Source organism: Nematostella vectensis, chromosome 12 (genome assembly GCF_932526225.1).
Source record: "Nematostella vectensis chromosome 12, jaNemVect1.1, whole genome shotgun sequence".
Classification (NCBI taxonomy): domain Eukaryota; kingdom Metazoa; phylum Cnidaria; class Anthozoa; order Actiniaria; family Edwardsiidae; genus Nematostella; species Nematostella vectensis.
In genome coordinates, this window is record NC_064045.1 from 9,908,563 (window position 1) to 9,924,738 (window position 16,176).

The 16,176-nt window shown below is 41.2% G+C and overlaps 2 protein-coding genes across 2 annotated transcripts; one reads left to right on the top strand and one right to left on the bottom strand.

Moving 5' to 3' along the window:
* Positions 1-19: 19 nt before the first annotated feature.
* Positions 20-13,207, top strand: LOC5508466 (acid-sensing ion channel 2). The gene is made up of 7 exons (XM_001628975.3): positions 20-246; positions 5,603-5,960; positions 6,961-7,878; positions 8,179-8,323; positions 8,706-8,765; positions 10,223-10,373; positions 10,714-13,207. The coding sequence occupies exons 3-7, from the start codon at positions 6,961-6,963 to the stop codon at positions 10,949-10,951; spliced, it is 1,512 nt and encodes a 503-aa protein (XP_001629025.1). The 5' UTR covers positions 20-246; positions 5,603-5,960; the 3' UTR covers positions 10,952-13,207.
* On the bottom strand, positions 2,785-4,210 carry LOC5508465 (androgen-induced gene 1 protein). Its single transcript, XM_001629003.3, has one exon. The coding sequence runs from the start codon at positions 3,997-3,999 to the stop codon at positions 3,316-3,318; it is 684 nt and encodes a 227-aa protein (XP_001629053.2). The 5' UTR covers positions 4,000-4,210; the 3' UTR covers positions 2,785-3,315.
* Positions 13,208-16,176: the final 2,969 nt, after the last annotated feature.

Below are 16,176 nucleotides of genomic sequence, written 5' to 3' on the forward strand. Positions count from 1 at the left end.
CTATGGTAACATAGTTTATTCTGTAATCAAGTCTGAGTTCGATTCGAAAGGAATGAAGTGAGGCTCATTTTACAGAGCTTCTCTTAGATAGAATGCCTACAAAACAGGTCATCCAGTTTCCTTACTTCTAAGGGAGGCCTATAGACCTATCTACAAGTCTTGTTTTTTCCATTATTTCGTGCACCAAATGGCTAGTATATATCTACCGCCAATTGCGAGAAAGAAAAAAGTCGAAGGCTGGCCAAGGTAAGTTATGTTTGTATCGTGTGACCAATGATACGAGAATATGTACATTAATATTTCAAGAAATCAAGCTGGGAACTAGATATTATCCTATGTTCTATTCTGAATTTAGGCCGTGTATATTTTTATTGGGGTTTATTGTTTTTTTATTGGTCTAAGACGCTATTTGCTCTTGTGGATTTGTTTGGTTATCGACACTTTGTAAAGAAAATGAAAACTCTCTTAGTCTTTAAATACATGAAAACTCACAGGCATATACATCTTTATTTTGACTCCTTTTTGAAGCTTTGTATCGGTTCAGTTAGTGGGATCGCGTTGATAAGATTAGGCTTTAGAGAAAAGCATTTCGGCATTAGGCGTGATTTCATGCGGAACACGCTTCGATGCTTCGGTATTTGTACACTTATCTCGGATCCTTATGTAAACTAGCAGTAGCTTAGAGGGGCTCACATCAGTCAACTTAGCGTTGTTTGAAGCTTGAAAATATAAACGGCTCCCTGAGGAAGACTTTTGACAATTAAAATATCACTTTCATAATTGGGTGCAATTATTTTGTTTTCATTGATGGTCGCTATAGTAATACCAAGGTCACCGCATGGACAACTTCTTAACTATTTTAAAAATGCAGTCGTTTCATATCTAAATTGAAAGTTTGATTCATTGTGCAAGCTAGGTCTCGAAACTGGCTTGTTCTCCGGGTGATTTTTTATTACGATATGAACGATTCTGTGCAAGTTGCTTTCAATTAGCACCTCATTTTCTTCAACTCATTTATTAAGGTGTTGTGCTATTAAGTACGTAGTACATGGGATGGGGTCCTATTAATTCACAATACAGGGCCGTTGCAGGGGGTGGGGCACTGGGCGCACGTGACCTCCCCCCCAATATATTGAAAAATTATAAGGTAATGACCAGTAGGGGCGAGGGCTGTGCCCCCCCCATATTTTCTTAATGTTTCTGTATTGTGTCCCCCAATATTTCAAGGCCTGCTACACCCCTGCAATACACCCTGCCCCTATGAAAAAAATTGCAGTTTACCAGTCTAACTTGAAGTGATTGAACATGTTTTAATTTTGGCAATAATCAGAAGTATGTCACATTTTTTTGCTGTTTTTTTTTAAGAGATGACACTACAAGGGTTTTCGCAGATTTCCAAGCTGACAATAAACAAGAAGACACAAGCTATCATACACAGTTCATCCGCCATAACGTTCCTCCAGCGCCACAAAGGACTAACTCAGCAAACCGAAAAAACAAGCCACAACCTACAGCTGTAACCTTCCTAAGACAGAATCCAAGATTCATATGTGAACCAATATGCCATGTTGATACATCTATCAATACTGAAGAACTTACGCATCCATGGTGGCCAAATGAGTCTGTTGAAAGACCAGTGACACAACCTCATTACACTTTTGATTCAACATCGCGAGATGATTATAGGGACACTTCAAGCTATATTAAGCAACACAAGGGATATTCAAGATACAATTATGATTCCACATCCAACAGTAAGCCCACTGTAGGGTTGGTCCCTGGATGTTCGACAACTGCATCAAACCCTTCTGTCATAGAAAAGATTTCATATGAGCACCAGTACAATGCAAGACTTGACCCTAACCATCCAATCAGAGGCAAGCGGCATGGGTGCTTTGTATGGAAGGTTTCAACTCCTGTAAAGTCCTCTGGGAGGAGTAGTCGTTCTAGTGGCCCAGAAAGAAGGAGTGTGTCATATGAGCTTACCACTGATGAAAGTATAGGAATGAATAATAGCGTGAATGCCAGATCAAGTGTTTTATCTGCCAGTAAAAGTTTGTCAAATCCACAAGAGGTAAGCTGTGCAGTGGGGAAGGATAAAGATAGTTCTTCGCTTGCAGCCTGTCAGAAGGATATAGGTCAAGAACCAGAGGAGACACTGACCAAAGAGTCAGTAAAAAAGTCCAGTCCAGATTTGCGACCACAGAGACCACTCCCTTACTCTCCTCCGCCTGATAATAACATGTAGATTGCAGAACATAGTGAGGCTCTCAGTGAGCAGAACTGCTACCCTAGCTGAAATGAAAAAAATGAAAAAAAAAAATTCTGGATTGACTCATTCTATTTGATAGCCACATAGTTTTCTAGAGCTATAATTCTTAAAAAGAATAAAATATAGTCTAAATAATGTATAGTTTTAAATATTACACAATGTAAAAAAAGACATTTGTTGTTTAACAACAGTGATATGAGCTGATCCAAACATATAACAAAGCTCTTTTTTTTATTCTAAAAGTCTGGAAATTATGTAAGTTCCTTGGGAGTATAAACCAAGTGTGAGACAGAGAGCTTAGTCATTTGAAATCTCCCAAAGATTAATTAGCAATATCAGTGGAGTGACATGTACTGATCAGGACTTTCTGCAGAGGTTGTTTCAGCGTTAACCCTTGAAATTACTGTATTGTAAAAATGAAAACGTGTGATAAATAGATGCAGAATAAATATTTTATTTTCAAGTACACTCTATCCTAGCTGTGCATGACACAAGGATGACAGAAACGAAAGGAGAAAAGAGACAAAAGGATGCTTTATTATATAGCTAGGTACATTTTTATCACAATGAAGTTTAAACTCATTATTTTCTAATTGGTATCTGAAAAAAGTTTTAAGTACTTTTGCGGGTATTGAATTTTAGGGTCAAGGATCTAAGGTCATATTTTGGCGGGCTAGAAATGTTTCAATTTTTTTTTGGATGCTGTATGTCGTACGCAGCCATTCTTTGTGTTGGTCCGCAACTCTTCCATTGTGTGACAGACTCAAAGAACTGGCTTCTGTTGAATGACCAAATTAAAGAGCCGCTGCGTGGGAGACTAAATATTCTCTATGGCATTATATTTGATACACTCCCCTTTTTAGAAGGAAAGTAAAGTTCATTGCACTGTACTGTATCCCGGGGTGGATTAGGAGAATGTCCAATGGAATAGTAATTACAGTAAATGTACATTGGAATCAAGATAATGAATGTTTGAAATGCTTGCTCAGAACTTAATAATATTAGGCATAACAAGATGATTTGTCAAATTACTTTAAGTGACTTTAAGTATCTTTTTTTGGTCCCGGTCGTTCTAGAAAGCCACCGAATTTAGACAAGACTTCTCCTAGGAAATACACAACGGCCACCAGTAAATACGCCCCAGTAAAGAACAACACTAATTGTAGAATATTGAGTTTTCGCATAAAAGGGTAAACCCAGATGCCTCCCATGCAAAAAATAACCACCATCCAAGCGGTGTATCCCAGAGTAAGGCCAAACACTGCCTTCAGACCATTAGATCTGGTTGGGTACTCATGCTTGAAGAGAAATGTTTCCAGAATAACCGAAAGGCCAGGGAATGAGTGCATGTAATGGTTGAGCCATAACGGGATTTGTTCTAAGTCCTCTTTCGACTGGATCGCATGCGGATCGATTATACAAAGTCCCCAGAATAAAGCAGCTACTGTTATGCCAAGAGGAAAGGTCCATCCAGCATAGAGAAAGTCACAGAGAGATGCCACAAGTTCGTGTTTCCGCTTTTTCGTCAAGGCTTGGAATTCTAAGACAGCTAAAATAGTGAAGAACAACCACTGCCAAACCATATTTATGAACGTCAGAAACCTGAATCTACCGCCGAAGAGAGAGTAAGTTGGAAGATGGACCTCCATACAGTGGTAACTAATGCCGATAAGATGAATCATAGAGCAGGAATAGTGGAAAAACAGTCGAGTTTTCGAAGCCTCCATAGTTCAGCGATCGAAGTTTTCTTTTTGTTATGCTTGGTGAACGTGACGCATGAACTACGTAGCCAGGCACCACAGGGAGCCCCAACCGCCCTGTTCTCCATCCGAGAACGTTGCGTGACCAACACAAAATGACGATTGTTTGGTGGTTTTCCCCTCTATTCAGAAATCAGGCCTTTTTAGGCAGTGGCTCGATCTCCAATCCAAGGGGTAGCCAGCTAGAGTTCGTGACGTCACTTGACCAAGTTTTGGTTCTTTTTGGTCACCTGTGATGATGTGGCAGAGAGAGAGAGTGGAGTGCGCGATTTTACGACTCTCAGGGCAGTATAATGGATACTGAATTCATTAGCATTGTATTCGCTAACGCTTTTTCATCATAAAAAAAATTTACTCTTATAATCCAGCCCCCAGATTTGTAATAAAACGCGACACAAGAGAAAGAAACTTCAAAACAAAAAAATGAAGCTCTTTTGTAAAGGATGTTTTCCTTAAATCAAGAAATCCCCAAAAATATCAAAGACATACAATTAGATACAATGAAAAGCGAGTCACTAAGAGGTTGGAATTGGGCGACACGTCATTAAATAAATAAGTAGATGCGGTGAAAAGAAAGATATCCTTTTTTAGGTATATAGTAACACGGAATCCCTCAACTGCTCAAACGTTAGAAATACCGCTTATTCTGAATAAATACACATCACAAAGCAATCAGAGTTTATTGTGACCTTTATTCTAGGATATAAGATAATTATAGGACAATTACAGGAGGTGATCAATCGTGAAAATATTCGAGCTAGTTACTGAGATTGACTGGAGACTGACTGAGAGGTTGGTAAGCCTGTGGATGATGTGGCAGAGAGATATTTTTGGAGTGTGCCATTTTTACGACTCTCAGGGCAGTATACTGAATTCATTAGCATTGTATTTCGCAAACGCTTTTTCATCATAAAAAATGTTACTCTTATAATCCAGCCCCCAGATTTGTAATAAAACGCGACACAAGAGAAGTCAGGCCCGTAGCCAGGGGGGGTTCGGACGAACCACTCCCCCACCCGGCTTGAAGGTCCGCTCAGAGCAAACAAAAATATATACCGTGCACATCAATATGTCTTTAAAATAACTATAAAAATCTTTTTATAATAAATATCTTTATTATTATTACTATATGTAAAAAAATACCCTATTAAAAACATTTTAAATACAAGATTGATTCCCTAATGTTATAAGGCGAGTAGAGGGGTATACCGGAAATTTGGTCCTCTGAAATGGAAAAACGAACCACCCCACTCAAAATCCTGGCTACGGGCCTGAGGAGAAACTTTAAAACAAAAAAATGAAGCTTTTTTGTAAAGGATGTTTTCCTTAAAATCAAGAAATCCCCAAAAATATCATAAACATACAATTAGATACAATTAAAAGGGAGTCACTAAGAGGTTGGCGACACGTCCTCAAATAAATAAGTAGATGCGGTGAAAAGAAATATTTTCCACCATGAATGCTTCCAAAATGTCAAAATCTCCCCAGGGAGTATGCAGATTTTACAGTTCTCAGCTTTGCATATTAAAATTAACCAATCTTTATGTTTTTTTATCGGTTGTATAACTAGAGATGACACTACAAGGGTATGTATGTCCAGCATGCTGTATGTATCTGTGTATGTCTAGCAAGCTGTGATCGTTATGAGGATACAAAATAATTTAAAATACTTAAATGTCCCCAAAATAAATTAGGCGTTCTTATAAAAAAAAAGAGTGTAACCTGAAAATCATCGATAATCCCAAACAATATTTAACCTCTTGAACAAACAATTCGAAAGAACCTGCTACCATTCATAATTTAACAAAAACTTAAAATAATTAAACAAATTAATTTAACAAAACTTAAAAAAATGACGAAGGAATATTGGCCTTGATATGGGCACTGGTGAGGCAATAACGGACTAAAGAAGCGCGTCTAAATCTGAGGTATGGAAAAAAGATAATCATCCAGTATAGTTGTGTTCAGTGTAAAACAATCGAACTATTTATCTCAACATTATTCCAATGAGTCTTATTTTTCAGGATTCTGTTGGCTAGAAGCCTTGGTAACACATTAACGTAAAACAATACGCATTTACATCTTAGCTATAAATGTAATTGAATTTCTCCATTCCCCGATCTCTTGTCATTTTTCTTATGTGTGCTTGTACACATTTAGGTAGAGCAATGAACAAAAATACTTAAAAAACTAGTAAAAAGTTTTTCTCCGAAGTGACGAAGGTCTGGTGCTATAGAGACGTCATTATAATACTTCTTTTGAGATGAGAAACTTCAACCCTATGTTTGTTGATTTTTCCCTACAACAAATGTGACCGTTTCGTGTGCATGTTACACTTTTCCGAGATCAATTGACATTGCGCAATAATGGACGTGTACCAGTACAATTCTAATAAAGAAACCTTATGAAGCAATTAAAACTGCACAGGTGAACCAAGCCCTGAGTTTGTATTTTTTTACGTTAGAGAATTTGACAATACAATACGATAAACTTATAAGAACTTCCAGCCTGTAGATTTTTCCAAATTTTAATAACATGCTAAGAACATGCCGAGGCTAATATAGCAGAATAGAATTGGTTTCATAATACACCCTTAAATATTATTGCTATTTGTTGATCATTTGTGTAATTCACTTCCTAATAATTCATTGAGTTTCATATTGTCATATACCCTAAAATTTAAAAACCTCGTTAAGAGCATCTTCAGCCATAAATTGCTCCAAAAATAAGAATGGCCCGGCCTCAACTAAAAATAAGACGTTCTTATAAAAAGAGTGTATACACATTCGAGTTTTCCAACATATGGCCCTCATTTCTACATAGTGTCACTGACCGATAAACATTGATTACCTTTGTTGCAACTGCCACTCCTTTATTGATTTATTCTTTTATTGATTAATTTACTAATTTATCATATATTTATTAAAGATGACATCTGCAAACGACGATCTCACAAATGATTCCAGAGGAGAAACAAACAGGGTTGGACAAGTCCGGCCACTATGGCGTGACTTTCTGTCACGCACTACCTTGCATGGAACTCAGTACGCATGCGTAACCAAGCCTCTAATTCGCCGAGTCACGTGGCTTCTACTTCTGCTAGGAATGGTGGGATACTTTGGGTATCTCTTTTACGGTAATTTGAAAAGGTATCACTCGCATCCGGTTGAAGTTACTGTTGAAATAGAGACTCCAAATGACGGCATTGGGTTTCCTGCCGTTTCCGTCTGTACTAACAACAAATACATGAAATCTAAGATAAATATGTTGCGCAATCATTCATATTTCCACAAACTTGGGCTTGATATCCCGGAATGCGCCGCCTTACAAAATGTCAGCGGTAATATGACATGTGGACAGGCGTTGATGTGCGCCATTGTGGGCAAATATGGTTACATTATTAACGAGAGGTGCAAGTGGGCTTTGGAGAAAATAAGGAAAATTATCAATGACTCAGACTATGCTTTTGACATCGAAAAATTTACCCTCAAGTATGGTCATGACATAAAAGCCCTCTTGACACCTCGCTTCTGCACATTTCGTGGAAAACCCTGCAACGAGGAAGACTTTGTTCCCGTCATAACATCTACATCACTGTGCTGGACTTTCAACTCTGGATTCCGAGGTTCCCATGGAAACCCAGCGCCAAGAAAGCAAGTGACTTTTTCGGGCGTAGATTTTGGATTGACAGTGTTGCTGAATACCCGAGTGGACGAGAATACCATCGGTACAAGTTCGGAGGGCGTTCGGGCCGTCGTGCACGAGCCTGGCGAGTACTTCAGTGTTGATCATGGAGTGAACGTAATGCCTGGAGCACATGCAGCTATCCTGGTGCACGCTCAAAAGGTATTCATCCATACATGTTTTGCGCAATTCAACAAAGCGTTGTTCGTGTTGTTCTGTAGTACCACCGCCTAACACCACTATTTTTCGGATATAATTTCCATTTGCGACGCGAGTTGAGCTCACTCGTTGTAGCCTTTGTTTCGATCATTCTAAGCTATATATAGACAACCTGCATGCCCCTCTATCTGCCGCAATACTAGCCCGCTTGCCCTCATCATCTGTCATCATCTGTCCATCCGTGTTTGTCGTGTTCCCTCCATGACTTTTCTTGTTTCTCTTCTTGGCCTGTGCGTTTACTAGACTACCACACTACCTCTTCCATACAAGTCTAACTGTACAGAGAGTAAACCAGGCCTGCGGTTGTACTCAATGGAGGGGTGCGTAGCCCTTTGCGCGTCACAAGAATTGACGAGGAGATGTGGCTGTCGCCCAGTGGGATTACCATGTAAGTCTCTCAAAGTTTTTGCGACCACGAATCTCACAGCCTTGTGCAGATCACGATTTTAACACATTTCCGGGAGATGCTGCTCTATCCCCTCTCCTGGTACATTTGAAATTTAAAGGAGAAATGTATGGAAACTTTTTACTGTGCCCCTCGTTATTTCCTGTATCTGTCCCAGAAACAACTTAAACATCTTTTACCAGCTGAGGGGATGGAACTGCTAAAGATTGTGGTCTAATTTTGTCCCCCTTCCCCCCCATTTGTATTGTTCTCATACTGTCAAAGAAAATGATCTTTGCGCCCCTACGTTCTGAACGTCCCTTCGTATTATTTGGTGCTATGTATATGTGGTAACCATATTAGCAGTGCGATTCTTCCATCTCAGACGTCGATGCTGCTTCTGTATGTTCATTCAAACACGAGACATGTGCAATGGATACTTTCGGTGGGTATGACTACAGTCATGGTGTATATATATATCGACGCCTAGGTACTTGATGTTATCAATAGGTCACAAATGTATTGCATATCAGTAGCAGTTGTAAAGAGCTGAAGGGATTCATCCACCACCGCATAGAAAAGGAATCTGTTAGTCGCTACCACGACTCTTGCTGCACCTCCCCCCCCCCCCCCCCTTCAATGCGGTCTCGGTCATGGTGTATATATAGACGCCTAGCTACTAGCAAGTTAAATGATTTTAAACGGGTAGATGTGCGAGAACAAAATTATCGTTGAAAGCCAAAAAAATTACACTGCCGTAAACTGTCATTAAAAGGCGACATTACACACGATTCAGGGTATAGCCTCTGGTCTAAATCTACATCGTATCTGAGGCCTACTAATAAGAGTCGCTTTAACGAGTTCGTTACTGTTAAATATGCTGATTACATTTGATTAATTGTACTTTATTGTAGTGCTTACTTGTACCTCTGACTCACCTGTAATCCAGTATTTACTGCGAAAGGTTGAATTAAACTTATTATTATTAACCGTCGAGTGGTACGAGTGTTCGAAGGTTCGAGTTACCGTAGGCAAAATATTGTAAATGGATGAGGCAAAACCAAGGGATTTCAGTTTGGCTCAAGTTAGCGAGAATCTTGAGTTCAATGATGCCTAGGGGGACATGACGGAAAAACGCGGACTTGACGCTTCAAATAAGCTCATTTCACATCTAATAAGGCGGAAAATTTCTCTGTACTTAGTGAGTAATAGCAAACAAAATATCAAATGCGACTTTTTTAAAATTGATGCGACTCTTCGTTAAGTGTCATTGAAATTTGAGCTTTTTGTCCCTGAGCTTATACATAGCACAAGAATGATCAAGCAAAAATTATCTTAAAAAGCAAAAATCTCGGTATGTGCATTTCGGCCTCACGTTATTTGTGTTTCAAAAATCAGTCCGGAATACAAGGAACCGATGGCTATTGTAAGAAATTGTGTCTTCTTTCTCTATCTCGAATTGCGAATTTTCCAGGTTTTTCCGTCATGTCGCCTGGGTACCATGGGCTAGTGCACAATAGTTGAGAGGGGCTTAGGGGAACAGACAAAACACAGGACATATATTCACCTGGATAACACTGATAACAGGAAACAAGGAGTAGATTGAATAATAAACTCGGGAACGTATACCCTCCTTGCTTAGCCTGCACACAGGCGCTAGTGTGTGGGCCGAGCGAAAAGTTTGTTTGTGTGGGCAGTTTGTTGTGGACGCTTTACGTGCAAAGCACAGGGCTCCTGGACACTCGAAAGGCTAAAAGTCCGATTCAGCACAAAGAGGAACACTCGAAAGGCTAAAAGTCCGATTCATCACAAAGAGAGCCTGTTCGCAGGCTACTCCTTGCTGGGTGTTGCTGATCAGTTCTGATCCCCCTTTTTAAAACACTTCTGGCCCTTCTACTCTAGGTTCGTTTGACGCACAGAGGTGCATGTGTAACAACGCCTGCCATAGAACTATGTACAACGCCAAGGTGTCCTATGCCCGGTTTCCGGACCAGTACATCATCAGGTTTATTCAGGAGACCACGTCATATAACTACAGCGCCGAGTATTTCAGGTGAACTTGCCGCAGTATGGCGACGATTCCTTGTCAACCACACCTTAGTTATTGTTTACATTTAATAATTTCTGCATTCCAATACCAATACCAATTTGCGCTTTCCTAATATAATTAAACTAATCACTAAGTTATCACATGTTTCCTCAAATCAGTCTATGTAAGGAAGCTAAGATGCTGTTTAACAGCTTGAAAATGTCAAAATAATTCTCCAAGGCATACTCAAGGAATTCCCATGCTTGAAAATGTCAAAGTGCTCCCCTCTCCCCCCGTGGATGCATCCCCATGGACCACCTCCCTCCCTGTACACTGTATGTCATAATTCATGTTCTTGTTCCAGGCGTAATTTGGTGCTCGTACAAGTTGGTATGGAGTCGCTTTCGTACGAACATCATCGTCAAGTTCCTGCCTTTCCAGTGGAGTCTTTACTTGGTGCTGTCGGCGGCCATCTCGGCCTGTTACTCGGTTGCAGTGTCCTCACTGTATTTGAGTTTATTGACTTTTTCATTGTCGCATTGGCGAGCATGCTTCGCACTAACGTAACGCCAAATATGGATAGGGAAACAAAGAATTTGTAAGCTCCAACTCGGGTTCCCTGTGTTTGGCTGCCAAATATGGATAGGGAAACAAATCATTGTTATTCCATACTACCGGCTCAAAGAACAGTATCTTGCGTGTGGCATTTATCCCAGACAACACGGGAACAAATGACGGCAGCCGTGGCACACATCCATACACCACAGAAGTAAAAAACTTTATTTCCAACTATCAGGGGCGGCGGAGTGGTCCCATAAGTTGGGGGCTAAAGTTCATATATATCGAAAGAAACATCCGCTCAGAAAAGTGGGGGCTGCCCCCCCCCCCCTGCCCCTCCCCTTCCTCCGCCTCTGAACTATGTTGAAGAGAATGGCATCACGCTACTAGGACGCATACCTGGCCTGGAGACGACCTGGAGACGAAAAAGAGCGTCTTGAGAGAATACAACAAGGTCAGCCAATCAGCAGGGAAGAGAAAGGTGTGCTACACGAAATTCCTGGAGTTTTGGGACCAGTTACACCCGGACGTCGTTGTAGCAAAACCCAGAAATGATCTGTGCGTAACATGCCAGTCAAACACTCTAACGCTTCAGAAAGCTGCGCATATGGGCGATTCAGAAAAATCCGAATGCGTGAAAATGCATCAAGAGCACCTCGATTGCGCGAAGAATTATTATTATTTTGATATTTGGAGCGATTTGTGAAGGCTGGGTACACCATCAATCTTCTGGAATGTTGCTGCTGCCCTCTTGCATGTGCTGTCAGCTGAACTATCCTCTGGACGTTCAGTTTCAATAGATAGATAGATAGGGGTTTTATTCAATTGCCATGGCAGTATTACAGACTGAATTAAGGCAAAGGGCCAGCACATATAGCGTTATACTATTACAGAAATCGATAAGTAATAAAGTCACCAAAGCGTTTAGTTACAGAAATATGTTTGTAGGTATTCATACTGCCGGATCTTAGTGAGTATCCATGCACATTATTAATTACGCCTCCAGTAATTACAGATCGAAGGGGTTCTAGCTCCTTAGCGGAGGTCATGAGACTGATACAAAGCTCGCGCCTGCGGTCAGCAAGACTTTGGAGCCCGCTGGTTTCCAAGGCCTCCTTGTATCGTAGATGGGGTAAAACGATACGGAGGGCCCTTTTTTGGATGCCCTCAACAATGTCGACAAGAAACCCTGTTATGTTAGCCCATACTGGACCTGCGTACTCCACAACAGATCTAATGAGTACACAATAGATGGCAATAAGATCCTGGACCGGTACTCCAGATTTCTTAAGGAGCCGGAGAGCGTAGAGCCTTTTGTTTGCCTTCTTAACTACATAGTCTACGTGCTTATTCCACGATAGATCTGAGCTAATGTGGACGCCGAGGATTTTGTAGCTTTCAACCCTTTTAATCACGGAGCCCATGAGTTGCAGGGCATTAACTGGCGAGGGCTGGTACTGCAGGAAATTAATGACTAATTCCATTCAATTCAATTCAACTCGCTTTCATCTTCTAATATTCTGTCTACACTTTTGTACATGTCTTCAAGTTTTCTTCAATGTTTATCAACTGCTCGCGATGTGGGTTAACTCGCTAATCCATGGATTAGCGCAAGCTGGCAAAAAACATGGCGGATTTGTTGTTTTGCCGGGCCGGGGAAGCTTACCCGCAAGCTCGCCGCATTCGTTTGTTTAACGGAAGCCTTGATGACTTCCTCAACGACTAAGAGGTCAAATCGAGGTTCCTCTTTCGGAAAGACACAATTGAGTATATTACAGAGTTTTTGAGGGAGTAATTAAGCCGGGATACGTGATAGATACGCGATGAAACCACGCACTTTCTCCTATAGTCCAAGTTCTAGTCGCACTACGCTTTTACGCTTCGGGGACAGTTTCTTGCAAATCATCGGCTACATTCGGCCTCTCAAAGTCTACCGTTTTCCGATGCGTCACAGATTTGACAAGCGCGCTTGTTAGCAAAGCTGACCGCTTCATGGCCCTTCATCAAATGGCCTTCGCCAGAGAGGCAAAGGGAGATAAAACAGGCCTTTTACGACAAGCATGGCTTCCCTGGAGTTATCGGCTGTATTGACGCGACTGTATGTAAAGCTCCAGGCCCCGACAGTTTTACAGTTGTAGCGTGTGAGACTGGTAACAATTATATTTTATTTGGAGAAGGGGGAGGGGAGGATTGCCGGCACGGAAGAAATTATTTCTCAAGGAAAACACAAGACTGAAAAATAAATTAACTAAATAAGCAAATAAATAAAAAGAAATAAATATAAAATATATTAAGGTTCTGAAAAAAAAGAACTTATCTCCTTCTTCGTTCTTAATAGAACTTATCGCCGTGACACTACCCTTTTATGTTTCAAATAATCAGATAATGAATAATTCTAAAAACAAATGTTAGTCTTACCGGTCTCAAAATCGTTCGACCCGGAAAAACTGGGAGTGTCTCGGTACTCCTTTATGATTTTGGAAGTGGCGGCGGTGAATGGAGGAGGCTTGGGTGCTAGACCTCCTCCGGTTTCCCCCCTCTCGCTCCCGCTTGGTTGAGGAGGTTTTGTCCATTTGTCTACAAGGCTTCGTGGGGTAACTCCCACCGCGTTCACTTTATCCTTTATTTCCTCCCACACACTATTCTTCAATTTGTTTGTGACAGCATTTGTCAACTTTTTGAATTTAGTATCTCTTTTTTCTCTGCCACCGACTCCGTGATAATGGTTATTTCCTAAAGGGAAAATTTGGTTTGCGTTTTGACTTCTTGGAGTCCATGTTTACAATAATTAAAAAGCCGAAAAAGTCGAAAAGGGCGCGAAAAGAGCGCGTTTGTAGTTTTGTTTACGTCTTGGGAGTCCTGTGGTTGCTCGGAAAATCCCGCCAAACCGGTTTATGGCCGGTTTCTAGCTTGGAAGCCATTTCTAACCCAGAGTTAACGCAGAGTTATTTAATCGGGTGTTAACTCGGCTTTCGGGAACATTGTATTTATTCTTCTGGTTCACGAACACGACTATTTGGGCTATTTGTATTTATTCATGTAAACAATGTATCTGGAAATAATTTATCAAGCTACATATACTACACAGTCAGCAAAACTGATACTGTCCAACACTGTCCCACATTGGCTAAGCACTAGTCCATACCTGTTAACTCTCCCGCATTAGGCGAGAGTCTCAAGATTTTGGGCCCCTTCTCCCGCTCTCCCGCGTTGAGCACCAAATCTCCCGCTTTTTAGCGATTTTTATCGCTTCCGAAAAATTATTCTATGGGAAATCGTCATTTTGCCTATTTTCTGAAGATATTTGAAACAATAATTCCCTTACTTAGCGCAATTTATCTAACACCCTCGTGAGATCTATAAGTGGACTTGTTCGTGGAGCTTTCTATACGGCAAACGCCTGCAAGGTTAAACCCACCCCTTCCCCCCAAAAAAAATAAATATACCCAGCCCCTCTAGCCTTGAGATTTTCGGAGGTTGAAAGGTATGCTAGTGGCAAATGGCCAAAACATCAAGGGGTTAAATCTCAGTCATAACAACTAGCACTTCTTAATCCCAAATTGCACAAACCTTCAATCTTACCAAGATGGTGTTCAGTGAGTGTTTCTCTGTCTAAGGATGTGTTGAATCAAAAACGTTTTATTCTTCGATAGTACAAGGAATGCAAAGAAGGAATGCGAATAACAGGAACAATTCATAGATCCGACGCGCGCACGAATATCCAATCAGAAAGCAGCAAAAAGAAGCCAGCGAAATGCAACCCAAATGTCCCACAAAAGTCCCACAAATTGTACATGTCGGATGAGGTCTGTGAATCCTGCTCGGACTTATTTAAAATATAGACGTTTATAGGGGTTTTTCTTCGACTTGGGAAATAAAACACGGTCACCTGACATGATGGATACTTGATTTGTTGTCCAAGCTTGGTGAAAATCTTGTAGAGATGCATAGAAATAGATAACTACAAGTTTGGTTGATAAATGGAAACGGCACGAATCCAGCTCGAAATACGAAAACTTGGAAACGATAAGATTAAGCGGTGCTCTCTTCGGTAGGTACTATGTGTTTATGTGCTTTCAAAGCTATTTATCTCAACTTGCAGTGATTCAAGTGCGGGGAAAAGTAGAAGAGAATGCCGTATTCGCTGTTTACGCCTTCCGGGAAAGAGATGTTCCTTCACTACCTTCCGAAAGTACTTGCCTTCCTACAGCCAACCTCCCGCTAGCCAGTGGTAGCTCTACCATTTGTAAACACTCAAGCGGTGCAATAAAGAACAAAGAAGCTCAGCTCTCGCTAGCCATTGGTAGCTCTACCAATTGTTAACAATATAGCGGTGCAATAAAGAACAGAGAAGCTCAGCATCCGCTAGCCATTGGTAGCTCTACCATTTGTTAACAATATAGCGGTGCAATAAAAAACAAAGAAGCTCAGCATCCGCTAGCCATTGGTAGCTCTACCATTTGTTAACAATATAGCGGTGCAATAAAAAACAAAGAAGACGAGCAAACCTTGCTCAGCTTGTACGATCCCCAGCTACCACCCTATACCATAAAAGAGCGCACCTCAAAACCTCGTAACAAGAGAAAGGAGAGAGTCCACGTCTATCATACCCTCGGCCCCCATCAGTTTTTACCTCAATCCCCCTCACTAACCAGGCCCGTACCCAGGAGTGAACCTAAATTTCCTGGGGAGAGGGGGAGGGGGGGGGGGCGGGGGGGGGGGGGGGGGGGCGGGGGAGGGGTAAGTAAGATTCTGTTAAAAATCTGACCACCCACGAAAGAACAAAAAGGGATTTTTGTTTTGCCTTCGCAGTATTTCCAAGGGACGTTTATTGTCGGGTTTGGCTACAAAAAAAAGTCTGACTTATGAATTGAAGACATACCAGAATCTAGGTTATGCTTTATAGTTTTTTTTTTTTACAAATAGCACGTCTATTGAGGACCGAAAATGGACTTTCGGCCGTTGTGTGTGTGTGTGTAGGGGGGGGGATGCGTTCGCAACCCCTGCACCCCCCTGGGTACGGGCCTGCTAACCGCGTCTGACTAGCCGTCGATCTTGTAAGTCGCGGCTAGAATTAGTGGTGGCACATTCTAAGAACTCTTATGAAATCTCTCACATTATTGTTTTGTTTCTGTGTGTTTGTGTTTCTACATTCATCAGCCCGCCAGGTTCATATGCTCACCTCACTCGTAGCTTCGTATTCCTACCGTTTCTCTGCCTGTATCTCCGCGTATTATTTTCGCTCAATATGCTCATCGCTTATCAGTTA